The following is a 14,285-nucleotide window of genomic DNA, read 5'->3' on the forward strand; positions in this document are numbered from 1 at the left end:
AAGACGAAACGCATCGGGTTCCTTGTCATTCAGGCCATTGCATCTCGATTTTACAATCTGGAGGATGATAACAAGCACTTGTCTTTTGGATATGATGTACGTTTTCTACCTTTTTTATTTAAAAAAAAAAAAAATTTGGAGATAGTTTTACACTGTGGAGGCTCTCTTTATCTCTGTGGTTCAACACATTGTACAAGACTATTACCTGAGTGGCGGTCCTAACCGTGGAATAAGGTTGGGAAACTTCCAGAGCTACCTGCAAGCACCATACCATCCCTGGTTATATCCGAACGCATTTGACTCGGTGTTCATGGTACCGAGGTCCACACTCTCTGGTAAGCCTAAATCTCTTAGTCCCGGTTCACACATATGCGATGGTGTAACCCTGCGAATTCACTGCATTCACACTGCCATATGCGAATCGCTGGGGGTGTCAATACAAAGTTAACGACACCCCCAGATCAGTTCGCATCTCTCAGTGCGGAACTGTCAGTTTGGACATGAATCGGATCACATAGGTGTGAACACCCATTCGATCTGATTCTGCTGTGGACCCAAAAAAGGGTCCTGTGCAAGTTGTATCCGAATGCAATGCAAATTCAGCCATACGATCTGTATGGCTGAATGCACTTCGCACAGACATCGCATGTGATTTGCAGAGCTGTGCGCTCCGAATCACATGCGATGTCTGACATCCCATATATGTGAACCGGGACTTAAGAGCGATGGACGGTTACACAATGGTGATCTAAACACGGATGGTGGCATGTCCAGTTTATACCACAGAGTTTGCACTGGGATCTCCATTACATTTCTATATTTTATTGCATATTTTTGTGGACTTTATTAACACTATATGGACTCTATTGTCACTCCTATTCAATTTCGGCACTTTTGCACTTTTATGTTTTATTAAGTTAGTCATTTTATGTTTATGGAATATTTTTAGCGCTGCACTTTTACTCTATCTATATATATATATATAGATTGTGTGTATGTGTTGCAATGTTTTGTCCATTGTACTGCGAGCAGCTGTATACACAATTAGAATTAGCGCGGTATTTGCACATGCGCATCAAAGTAGTACTACTCAGGTCTCCTGCCAAAGTCTCACAGTAAGTTGCACGACTTTCAGGTCGCAGTAGTGTGAACCAAGCCTTACAGAACATAACACCAAGCATGACATGAGTTCCTACATCACTATAAATGTGTATAAATTTGGTAGTAAGAATTTAAGTTTCAGAAATGTCATTAGGTAGGGCCCTTTCACATGGGTGCTTTCCATTCCGATCAGCAGGGGATCTGCTAAGCACATCCTCTTGCCTGCGTGCCTGAGCTAAGGGCAGATGGATTCCAGGACATAAATGCTACATGAAACTTCTGCCCTTATTCAAGATGGCAACAGCTAGAAATGCCGCTAGGGGGTGTTTTTCAAAGTAATTTCTCAACAAAATAAAACTTGGAGACATGGATTGGGGGAGGGAGGTTTGCTTTGAATAATAAAAAGGAATTGAATTGTGTTTTCAGTGTGTGGTACCTTGGTACTGTGGAGCTTTGTTAGCTAAAAAACAAGTTTTACATTTTTGAATGGCCAACCACAAGTCAAATCACCTGTCAGTGATACTGAATGATCTAAGGGTCTCAATCTCATGTCAAACCGATGTCATCCATTCAAGTTCTTAAAGATAACCCGAGGGAAACATGGGGGCTGCTATTGCTGGCTGCTTGGTTTCAGAGGTTTTCGTCACTGACCAAAAACAAACAGGTCAATAACTTAAAAAGTGCCAAAACCAGAGGGTCAATAGAACAACCAATCAACTAGCATTTGCAGAAGAATATATCGGCCATGGCAGCCCCGATGTCTTTACTGACGGGTTTACTTTATTAGTCTTGGTTTGTTTTGATGGAGAAAGGTATTTATAAGTAATTAGTAATTGACACGTACAGTTGGACATTTGTTTGAAAGTGTAAATAAATGCAAAACTTTATTTAAAAAAAAATAAAAAATATAGGAGGGTTAGGGCCCCTGACAGGTTGTTTTTTGTTTTTTTATTTTGTGTCTCGTTAGGGAGATTTCCCTTCACTTCCTGTCCCATAGTCAAAACAGGAAGTGAGAGGAATTCCCCCAAAAAAAGAGGGAATCCCGGGCTGTCACCAGAACTAGTGTCCCCATTAGAAGATTTCCCCTCTATTCATTATCTGTTGTCACCCCAAACATTTTAATTTTCTGTTACATTTACTTTCGATAACAACGATAAGCAGGGCAAATGGAGAGGGTGAATCTCCCTGATGGGGATACAGAGAGTAATGAAAAAGGAACAGGGGTTCTAAACCCTCTCCACCCTATCCAAAACTTAAAAAAAAAAAGTTTAGCCTATAGTTATACTTTAAGCATGCCTCGGTGGTTGCGTTATAAACTGCACTTACACATATATTGCTTTATTCCCTCTAGAGCTGATGTTTTTGGAAACCAGTGCTCTGACTGGAGAGAACGTGGAAGAAGCATTCTTAAAATGTGCTCGGACGATATTAAATAAAATAGACTCAGGTAAGAGCGGGTTGTACGTGGATTTCTATTTATTTCCCAAGTCCACTTCAATATAAGCTGGAGTTGGGCTTAAAAGCCGAACGTCTACCAAACGGCAGGGTTGATTAACAGTATATTTATGTGTGAAATGTTGCCACCCATGTAACCCATACATTATATTACCAAAAGTATTGGGACGCCTGTCTTTACACGCACATGAACTTTAATGGCATCCCAGTCTTAGTCTGTAGGGTTCAATATTGAGTTGGCCCACCCTTTGCAGCTATAACAGCTTCAACTTTTCTGGGAAGGCTGTCCACAAGGTTTAGGAGTGTGTCTATGGGAATGTTTGACCATTCTTCCAAAAGCGCATTTGTGAGGTCAGGGACTGATGTTGTATGAGAAGGCCTGGCTCGCAGTCTGCACTCAAATTCATCCCAAAGGTGTTCTATCGGGTTGAGATCAGGACTCTGTGCAGGCCAGTCAAGTTCCTCCACCCTTTTTCTGACTGATATTTTGTGAAATGTAAACCCATTCTTTTTCCTTCTAATAAAAATTAAATTTGAAAAAAAAAAGTTCCTCCACCCCAAACTCGCTCATCCATGACTTTATGGACCTTGCTTTGTGCACTGGTGTGCAGCCATGTTGGAACAGGAAGGGGCCATCCCCAAACTCTTCCCACAAAGTTGGGAGCATGAATTGGTCCAGAATGTCTTGGTATGCTGATGCCTTAAGATTTCCCTTCACTGGAACTAAGAGGCCAAGCCCAACCCCTGAAAAACAACCCCACACCATAATCCCCCCTCCACCAAATGATTTGGACCAATGCACAAAGCAAGGACTATAAAGACATGGATCAGTGAGTTTGGGGTGGAGGAACTTGATTGGCCTGCAAAGAGCCCTGACCCCAACCTAATAGAATACTATTTGATGGATTAGAGTGGAGACTGCGAGCCAGACCTTCTCGTCCACACAGGGCCCTGACCTCAGCCTGATAGAACACCTTTGGGATGAACTAGAGGGGGGGAGACTGGGAGCCAGGCCTTCTCTCCAACATCAGTGCCTGACCTCACAAATGCTCTTCTGGAAGAATGGTCAAACATTCCCATAGACACACTCCTAAACCTTGTGGTCAGCCTTTCCAGAAGAGTTGAAGCTGTTATAGCTACAAAGGGTGGGCCAACTCAATATTGAACCCTACAGACTAAGACTGGGATGACATTAAAGTTCATGTGCGTGTAAAGGCAGGCGTCCCAATACTTTTGGTATTATAGTGTATGTGCGGCGGCAAAAAAGTGGGCTTTAACACCCACACACTGCTCAGTCTCTGTGCTGGGAGTACGCAGTGAGTGCACTCTAAGCAGAAGACGTCAAGCTGACAATAACAGGGCATTCTCTGATTGAATTGGGCGAAGATTGACATCACCACTTTTCCTCCACTTTGTCCTATCAGAGAAGGCCTTTTAGTCAATAAATAAAAACAAGACATTCTGTGAATGGTGGTAGTGCTGAGTGAGCGACCTTCTGTGGGTAGTGTACAAAGGGGGAAGACGCTCGGCACAGAACTTTTACATGCATGTCTGAAAACATAAAACATATCTATTCATTCCTTTTTTACATCTTTTTTTTATTTTTCAGGAGAGCTTGATCCGGAGAGAATGGGATCTGGGATCCAGTATGGAGAAGCCTCGCCACGGCACGCAAAGCACATGCATGGGACGCAGCTGCAAAACAGACAGCAGTGCAACTGTTAAGCAGCAAGAGAGGTAAAGTTGAGCCTGTTCAGTATAGGAGGATTCTGGGCATGCATTCACACTTTGGGGCCAGGCCAGTTTGTGCAGTGTTATTCTATATCTTTTAAGGTCTTGACAATAAAGTGTTTTGCTTCACTTTTATTGTTTTATAAATGAAACAAGTTATGAAAAGGATTATAAGACGTGAAAAGGTGCACTGTTATGGCGATATACCGAAAAGCAGCTCCCACCAATTCAAGTACTCATGTGCTTGTACAATAATTATATATATATATATATATATATATATATATATATATATATATATATATATATATATATATATATATATATATATATATATATATATATATATATATATATATATATATATAATAGTGTGCTTATCAAAGTATAAATGATATATAAATAAATCTATATACCGTATATACTCGAGTATAAGCCGACCCAAATATAAGCCGAGGCACCTAATTTTACCTTAAAAAAACTGGGAAAATGTATTGACTCGAGCATAAGCCTAGGGTGGGAAATGCAGCAGCTACTGGACCACCACGAGACCCAAAACAGGGACTGTGGGCATGGTGCAGGAGCTGTGGACCTGATACAGGAGATCCAGGGCTGTGGGCATGGCACAGGAGATGGTACACGGGCATGGCACAAGAGAATGGTACACGGGCATGGCACAGGAGATGGTACACGGGCATGGCACAGGAGATGGTACACGGGCATGGCACAGGAGATGGTACACGGGCATGGCACAGGAGATGGTACACGGGCATGGCACAGGAGATGCAGTGCTGCAGGCATGGTACAGGAGAAACGTACCTTTCCACCTTACATTTAAAAAATCGCACCGCCCGACGCCAACATGTCACCGTGCATGCGCCGTCTGCCCGGGAATAGCCGAATGTGTACGGGCTTTCCCGAGTGGCGGCGGTGCATGCGCACTGACCGGGGAAAAGGTAAGTGAGACCGTGACTCGAGTATAAGCCAAGGGGGGCTTTTTCAGCATAAAAAAACATGCTGAAAAAGTCGGCTTATACTCGAGTATCTACGGTATGAAGATATGCTGTGCAAATTTAGCCAATGTGCAAACGTCGAAAATTAATAAATATATAAAATCAATTGATCTCTAAATGAATTCTTTCTTCAATAAAATTCCATCAGTGATAAAATCCTATCTCCTAAGACCTTTAAGGTCTTAACAAAAAAAAAAAAGTGTTTTGCTTAACTTTTATTGTTTTATAAATGAAACAAGTTATGAAAAGGTTAAAGGGTTAGTTCACATTTACCAAAAAACCGCCTGTGCCAGGTAAAGGAGTGCCTGTAGATAAAAACAAACCGTGCAACTCTGAATAAAGTTGGATAATGCCCTTTATTTAGTTGTAGGCTGTAGGCTTTTACATACCTCTCAAAGCCTGACTGAAAAATATCCCAAAGATGGCATCATTCCATCCTGCCCTGTTGCTAGGACGTTGCCAAGACACTCCCGGCTACTTCTCACCTCCATCATCACAGAATTGAGCTTTTTAAACCCCTGCACAAGTGTGGTCCACTATCTCCTCTGTTGCAGCATCGCCGAGGTCTGAGCTACTGCGACAGGGGAGAGATTGCATGCAAAAGGGTTTGAATCGGCTGGGAGTGTCTTAACAACGTACTAGCAACAAGGCAGAATGGGGTGATGCCATCTCTGGAAGTTTTTCAGTCGGGCTTTGGGAAGAGCAGGGATTGGGTACATAAATGGCCTACACCTATATAAAGGGCATTATCCAACTTTAGTCAGAGCTGCACAGTTTTTTATATACAGGCGCTCTCCACCTGTATAGGCAGATTTTTCTATAGGTGAACAAACCCTTTAATAGTAATAATGTAAAAGACCTAACTCTACCAGGTATTCAAGCAGCATCCATAACTCACCATTCTTGGGAGAAAAGTCAAAATGCTGGATTGGGTTTTCATGGCCTCCTGTTAGGGTGTGTACTAGTGATCAACCGATTATCAGCACAGCCGATATATCGAGGGCCAATCTGCACTTTCCCCCGATGTATCGGAATCGGCCCCGGAGGTTACCGATATTGCCAATATTTCGGGAAAGTGCTGTACCGGCATGATGCCTGCAGCTAGAGGCATCATCCCGGTACTGGCGTCCATAGTCGACGGTTGGCTGCCTTGTAATGACAACTGATGCGGCCCCCTCCTGCCTCCTTCCGCGGCTCGCCCAGGTCTTCCATCCCACTGGAAGACCCGGGCAACCAGCCTGCACGGCCACCGAAGACCAGATCAAAGCTACATTCGGCTCTGATCGGGTCTCCATGTAAAAACCTGGAAATGATGTCATGACATCACTTCCGGGTACTCTGCGCCAGATTAAAAAAAATGACAGCATTCAAAACAGCCAAACTTGGCATTTTGAAGGCTTTTAAGTGCAAAGGATGGGTTTGGGGTCTTTTAAGATTTAAAAAAAAATGTTTAAATGTACGAAAATATTGGCCGATACTGATATGCAATAGCCATAATATCAGTATCGGCAACGAAAAACAGATATCGGTCGATCACTAGTGTGTACTCTACTTGTTAGGTTTTTTGCCATCACAGGTTCACTTAAAATTGTGTATGCTTTCTGGTTTGTGAACAAGGCTCTTGCTGAGCTTGAGAAGTTACTGGAGGTACAAGACAGTTCTTTTGTGTCGCCTGAAGCAATACAAAAATGCTTTTCCATATATGGCACGAAGCCTCAGAACTCTTCAATTTTCACTTATTCTGGAATTCAGAGTATTGGTAAAAAACTTCCTTTATTTTAGTTCTGGTTTGAGTGAGCAAGGTTTAAACTAGAAGGATATGCAGGATATGAAAAAAAAACAAACCTACATACATGCCTAGGTGGATGCAGCATCGATCCAGTACTGCATCTGTCCCCCCTGCCTCGAAGACCGATAACCGACTGATGAAACACCATTGATCACTCAGTTCTTGGTCTTCAGTGAGCAGAGAGCCGGTGACTGTCAGTCACCGGCTCTCTGCTCTGCCCGTCCAGTGCTGTAGAGGGGGCAGGAGTGGCTGGCTTAGGCTCTCAGTGGAGAGGTTCAGCTACCTGTCGGCATCTGACTGGATCCAGACATTATAGTTAGGTTCTCTCCAGAGTCTCGATCGGCTGAGTGACAGCCAACAGCAGGCTTTAGTCCTCTGCTGGCTGAATACAGGTCAAAGGATTGCAGAACGAAGAGCACTCTTGTAATCCATAGAAGTAGGGCCAGAAGAGCTTTATTGCTATTTTTGGCCCCGATTAGGTTTGCCCCACTCCCGGATATAAATAACAGGATGGAGTAAGGGGAGACCCTTTACCTGGAAGTGTGGAATGTTTAAACTTTTGTTCGGGTCCATTGCTGTTTCCACATTAGGTGGAATTTCTTTTGCTTTCAATGGGTCTCACAGAATAGGAAGTGAGGGAAATGTCCTCAATTGGAAGCGTTGAAAGGTTTATACCATTGGCCCGTTTTATTTCTGTTTTCCCATTCATGAGATTTCTTTTAAAAGAGAAGTTCAGGCTTTAATAAAAAAAAATAGACATTTCTACTCGCCTAGGTGAATACAGTATTGATCTGATGTTACATCTGTCCCCTGCCGGCTCTGTAGTGAGAACTGAATGATCAAACCCCACTGATCTCTCAGTTCTCCCCATCAGTCAGCAGCTCTCTACTCTTCCCCTCCAGCTCTCACTGGAGCACTATGCTGTGGAGGGGGCGGAAAGGGCTGGCTCAGGGTCTCAGCGGATCGATGAGAGGCTTTGCCAGGTGCCAGTCCAGGCTTCTTGGTGGATACCGATGATATGCTTGGAATCTTTCCAGAGCCTGGACCAGCTGAGTGACATCAGCCGACAGCAGGCTTTAGCCCACTGTCGGCTGAAATCTGGTCACAGGAGTGCAGAATGAACTGCACTTCTGTGATCCATATGAGAAGTATGGCCAAAAAAGCTTTGGCCATTCTTCTCCTTTTTTGAAGCGGTATTCCAACTAACACCTTACTAGCTTGATGTCCAGGTTTACGTTCAGTTTAAAGTGTTAGTATACTGATTTTTGTGATACTATAATAAGGCTTACCTGTAGGTACAATTAATATCTCCTAAACATGCACGGTTTAGGAGATATTTGCACTGCATGCAGCCGCTGACGCTAGCGGCGCATGCACTCAGAAGGTCCGGCGGACCTTCAGAGTTCCTTGCCGGAAAGTTAAAACCCCGCGGCCACTCACAGCGCCGGAGCCGCCAAACCCGGAAGAGACGCTGAGGGATCATGTCCGCTCCCACAGCGGTGTCCGTGTTGGGGCTTCGTTCTAAGGTAAGTATTTAATAATGAGCTAGTACTAGCTCATTATGCCTTTGTCTTGCAGGGTTGTTTTTTTTTTCTTTTAAGAGTATACTACCGCTTTAAATAGTTTGTTTGGGCCAAGCTAGCAAGCATCTCCTTTGCTAACATGAGTGCCCCCTGGACTCTGTATGTAGCCTTATTGTCGCACACGTGGAACAAAATAGCTTTGGACTGAGCCCAAACAAACTATTTTAAGTAAGACTGGGAATCTGCTTTAAAACTTCCCCTCTCCCCTACCATGCTAACCAACCTGTGTAGGAAGATTTATATACTTCCCTAGGTTTCAGTCTGGTCCGTTCACGTGATCCCGTGTGTCGGTAAGCAGTTGCTCTAGGGGAGAGGAGAGAGTACTCTAACAACAGCTAGTAAAGCCTGGAGCAGTGTCCTCGCCCATAGGCTTCTGTAGCGCCCTCAATTGTCCAGCGCTCCCTCCTCTCCCTTGCAGATGTGCTGGCCTACGGAGCCGAATCACGTGATCTGACCGGAGCGGGCTAAACGTAGGTAGCTATAGACATCTTTCTTACACAGGTTGGTCAGCATAGGTGTTAGGACAGGGCAGTTTTAAAGTGATTCTAAATTTTACATTTTTCTTTAATAATAAACATGTTCTACTTACTTGCTCTGTGCAATGGTCTTGCACAGAGCAGCCCTAATTCTCTTCTGCTAGGGTCCCTCTCTGGCACTTCAGGTGAATATAAAAGTGGGGAATCCTGGACACAGAAGGTTGTTTACCTTTTTAATGCAGAGAATGCATTACGGTAATATCCTTAAAGCTTTAGAACCATTTTAAGACCAGTTAGGTTTAGCCTGGAATTCTAGACAAATGGTGGATGAAATGACAGAGTCAAAAGGCAAGAAAAATCTTCTCAACGGAGTGTGGAGAAGTCTGGTTTCATTGCCGTTTCCTTGTGTGATATTTCTATTGGTTTCTTATGCTGGGGAAGGCTGCTGGAGTCTGCAAGACCGCAGTTAAAAACCTGCAAACAAAAAGAAGGCGCATGACCTAGCGCATTATCCTCAATAAAGGCTTTATTAGTAGAAAACAAAAGTGGCTACTCCCAAACAATGGTATTAAAACAGCATATCCAATACAAACATTAGGAGCAGTCTGTGTCAATGCCCACTGTCCTTCACTGAGGAAGAGGTGAAGCCGTCATTCGTTAAGTCCCCAGACTGCTCCTGATGTTTGGATTGGATATGTTGTTTTAATACCATTGTTTGTGAGTAGTCACTTTTTTATTTTCTACTAATAAAGCCTATGTTGAGGATAATGCGCTAGGCCGCTGCGCCCTCTTTGTCTTTTTGTTTGCAGTACCTTCAGACTACCCCGGTCTTATAGGGCAGCAGGGCCTTAGCCATTTAGGATGCCAAAGTGTGAGTTCCGTGAAAGGAGTGGTCGGGGGGCTCTGGTTCTGAGTGCAGGAGCAAGGTGCTATGCATCGTAAATTTTTTTTGGAGCGGTAAAAACCTGACAGGGGTTCAAATTAGTGATCGACCAATATCGGTTTTTCATTGCCGATACCAATATTTTGGCCAATGCGCATCGGCCGATATGGGCTGACATTTTTGTACATTTAAAAAAATTATTTATTTATTTATTTTTTTGACAGGTACTTTTGTTGAGGGATCTGGGGGTCTAAAATACCCCAAACCCCTCCTCTGCACTTAAAAGTCTTCAAAACGCCAAGTTTGGCTGTTTTGAATGCTGTCTTTTTTTTTTAATCTGGCGCCAGTATTCAGAATTGATGTCACTCATGACATCAGTTCCGGGTTTTTGCATGGAGATCCGATCAGAGCCGAATGCGGCTTTGATCGGGTCTTCAGCGGTCGTGCAGGCTGGTTGCCCGGGTCTCCCCGTGGGACGGGAGACCTGGGCGAGCCGTGGGAGGGGGAGGGACATCCCCTCCTGCTCCTTGTAATAACAGCCAAGCAGCTTCTCAGCCGCATCGTTGTCATTACAAGACAGCCGACCGTCGGCTATGGACGCCCGGTACCGGGGTGATGCCTCTAGCTGCAGGCATCACTCCGGTACAAGCACTTTCCCGAAATATCGGCAATATAGGTAACCTCCGGGGCAGATTCTGATATATCGGGAAAAGTGCATATCGGCCCTCCGTATAGCGGCTTTGCCGATAATTGGTCGATCCCTAGTTCTAATTCATCAACCTTGTTACACTTGGCTACCCTTTTGGCTTTGGGATATAAGTCTCTGAAAAACTAATATTTTATTGCATTGCATTCCCCTTGCTAATTATGTTTTCCTATTCTTTCCCCAGAAATATTCCTGTGAATCTACTGTTCAGACGGCGATGCACTTTTCGTCATGCCCCCCCCCCCAGGACTAGACTGCACGTTTCCCTGAAATATTGCACTTAATCTACATGAAGGCTACCCCAACTGTCTCCTCTCTCTCTATATATGTATATCTGTGTTTAGAAGCCCCCATGACGGCCTGGCTCCTGATACGGCTCTCAACGCACCCGTAATATTCAATAACCTCCCATCCCTGCTTCTCCCGTAGCCTGCTACTCCATTCCATGAAATTACCGAAGAGTCAGCACTGCCAGTGAGTCCTTTTCAAGTGATTTTGGTACACCAGGCATAGGTGACATGGGTGTGACCTGGAGTGCGGTTACTCGGAGAGGACTTGCTGTTTAGTAAAATCACTTTTTCTTTTACTTTATCAGAAGCTGGGAACTAAGGGTTGCCCTAACCAGTGGCATGCACCTTTTATGGAGCAAACCAGTTTGAAGCGTTTGGAGACTATTTTTCTTTACACCTGGCGGTACAGCCAAAAATCTGACCAATGAAATCCTCACCGCTCCTGAGAAGAATCTGAGCTTGCGTATTAAGAATAAAGAACGGGTCTTGAGCCCCGGTCCGTCCGTGGCAGACAGCTGCCTACTTCATGCCTCCAGTGCTTATGTGCTGCGTATTATCCATGTCTCATAACGCTTTGCTGCTTGGCAGAGCTGACGTTCTCCTCTGCCGCCATATTCAGTTGCCATAATTTGATTCTGAGGCTCTACAGGACACATTGGCCTTCTGTGCTCTGTCCTGCTCTATACATCACTATGGCTGGAAACCATATTTCTATGTACATGTCTGCCATATATATATATATGTTTTTTTTGTCTGTCTTAATTATCTTGTTTAAAGAACAGAAAAATATCGCTTTACGTTTTTTTTTTTTTTTTTTTTTTTTTTTTTTTTTTTTATATTATCATGCGTTTTAAAAGAGACCTGTTAGGAAACAAGTAGGGGAGCTGCTATTGAAGGTGCATGCTTTAGGGCTGTCTTCTCAGGTTCACCATTTGGTAAAATCACTGGCAAGAACAAGCATGCAGCAAGCCTGACCATGCTTGGCCTAGAAGGGGACGGGCCAGCCCTTGATTTATAGGTGCTATTTGCATATAGGAGCAAATTGGGTTTTAGGAGTAGAGCAGAGGGTGTCTGTCTGCTTTTCATTCATTTCAATTTTATAGCATTTAACCAAAGGAAAGATATACATTAAGTAGTGAAGCAAGAATAAGGATAGACCTGGAGCTTGCATCTATGGATATGTTTTGGCAGTGGCAGCTTCCACATATTTTTTCAGACAGGTTCCTCCTAAGTTGAATACCAGTTTAATTGGAAAACTAAGTGAATGATACCCTTTTGTATAGTAACTCAAAGGGGTCCTCACTCATTGCAACCCTGTTGTAAACAGTTGTAGGACTCTTGTCTCACAGTTGTTTATAGCTCCCAACAGATTTAAAGCGGTAGTAAACTTCACTTTACGGCTTTTACCTACAGGTAAGTTTATAATAAAGCTTACTTGTAGGTAAAATTAATATCTCCTATACATGCACCGTTAAAGAGAGAGTCACATTTTGCACCCAGCAAGCACCGGCGCATGCTCAGTATGCCATCCCTTCAGAGCACTGTGCCGTGATCATAGCTCCAATTCAAATGGCCAGAGCCCGTGAACCTAGAAGGAAGACTGGGTGAAGATGGAGCCCTTTCAGTGGTGATAGTACCCCACTGGAGGGCTGGCTTTGTTTTATAAGCAAGTCATTCATAACGTGCTAGTATGCAATGCATACTAGCACATTATGCCATTACCTTGCAGGGGGCTGTAAAATGTTTTATTATTTTTCTGGATTTACTACTGCTTTAGGTATAGACAATTGGTACTAGATTTCTCCATTAGATGGCGCCACAGAGCGACTTTTTTGGTTTCAACTCCCCGTCCTGCTAAACTCCTAGATTTGCAGGCAGTGGAAAACTAAATGCAACTTAAGCAAGGGCCCGAAAGTCCTATAAACAGGTAATACTTTTTATTATTATCATTAAACCTTCACGCTGTATTTTTTTTTTTTTTTTAAATTGACAGTAGAAAAACTGGCCTGATCACTCTTGTCATTGATGTTCTCTGTAAAGATGCCTGGGATGGAAGGAAGAGAAAACAGAACTGTTATAATTGTATTTGTGTTATAAATACAATATTAAATAAAATCTATATGTAATATTTATCAATATTTCAATTTATTTGCAGACAAAATGCCATATAGCGGTGATAATCCTAACCTGTTGCCGCCTGGGTGGCTGATGCTTCTGTACTGAGTGCGCAGCACAGAGCTGTGGAGGCCGACTCCCAATCATGTGACAGCTGATCAGTTGTCACATGATTGCCGATCCTTCTCTTCCCATGATCGAATCCTTTCCATTAAAGGGATGCCAGGGTTGGGCAGGAAGGGGTTAACAAAGCCATGCAGCTTCCACATGTTGACAAAAGGTTTATCTAAGCACAATAATCAGATATTTGCGTTTTGTAAATTTTTGATTGTCGCTAGTCCAGGATTAGTGTACGGAGATGCCATTTGACAGCGTCCAATCACTTTATGAAATATGCAGGCAAGTTGGAGTTCCCTAAAGAAGTAGTATAATGTCATTTTTAAACTGTTTATCAATCCACCATTCAGCACTTGGTCATGTTCAAATCCATCCTATGCTGAACCGCGTGGTCGGACAATTTGCCCCCCCCCCACAGCTTTCCAACCACACTGCTAGCAATGAGACTCATTCATGATGAGGGCTGATTGATAGCGCTGGTCTCTGGCAGTAAGGGCACTCTGGAGACGAGCGCTATCAATCAGCACATAAGGGGGGCTCCATTCACAACACACACCGTTCATTCACAAAAGTAACAGATCAGTCAGCGCTGCGGGGCTGTGCGATAGATCTATCAGCTGATAGTAAACATCCACTGTGTTGGCAGATAGCTCACACAGCCCCATGGCTTTGATATTTCACGGTTGTGAAATGAGCAGCTAGCTCTGCTGGGCTAGATCTGTGTGATACCCTATATTGTCAAGTATTGGGACGCCACCCTTTACATTCACTCATGAAATTTTAATGGCATCCCAGTCTTAGTCCGTAGGGTTCAATATTGAGTTGGCCCACCCTTTTCAGTTTTAACAGCTTCAACTCTTCTGGGAAGGCTGTCCACAAGGTTTAGGAGTGTGTCTATGGGAAAGTTTAAGGCAAACAAAGTCCTGGCGCTGGTCAACTGGACAATCTCCTATAGGATGGTGGTTGAGTAGTCTCAACAGTTTAATAATGGGGACAATAAATAAAGTGTTTACACGTGGTGCAGCC

The 14,285-nt window shown here is 43.6% G+C and overlaps 1 protein-coding gene across 1 annotated transcript in view; it reads left to right on the forward strand.

Moving 5' to 3' along the window:
• The window catches only part of RAB4B (RAB4B, member RAS oncogene family), a 52,884-nt gene extending 41,538 nt beyond the window's left edge, over nucleotides 1-11,346 (forward strand). The window contains exons 6-8 of the mRNA XM_082262768.1: nucleotides 2,453-2,548; nucleotides 4,166-4,293; nucleotides 10,922-11,346. Coding sequence (XP_082118894.1) covers nucleotides 2,453-2,548; nucleotides 4,166-4,281 — 212 coding nt within the window. The 3' untranslated portion in view covers nucleotides 4,282-4,293; nucleotides 10,922-11,346. The remainder of the gene's footprint in view (nucleotides 1-2,452; nucleotides 2,549-4,165; nucleotides 4,294-10,921) is intronic.
• Nucleotides 11,347-14,285: the final 2,939 nt, after the last annotated feature.

The sequence above is a fragment of the Pelophylax lessonae genome (genome assembly GCF_965119305.1).
Source record: "Pelophylax lessonae genome assembly, chromosome: 7".
NCBI classification, from domain to species: domain Eukaryota; kingdom Metazoa; phylum Chordata; class Amphibia; order Anura; family Ranidae; genus Pelophylax; species Pelophylax lessonae.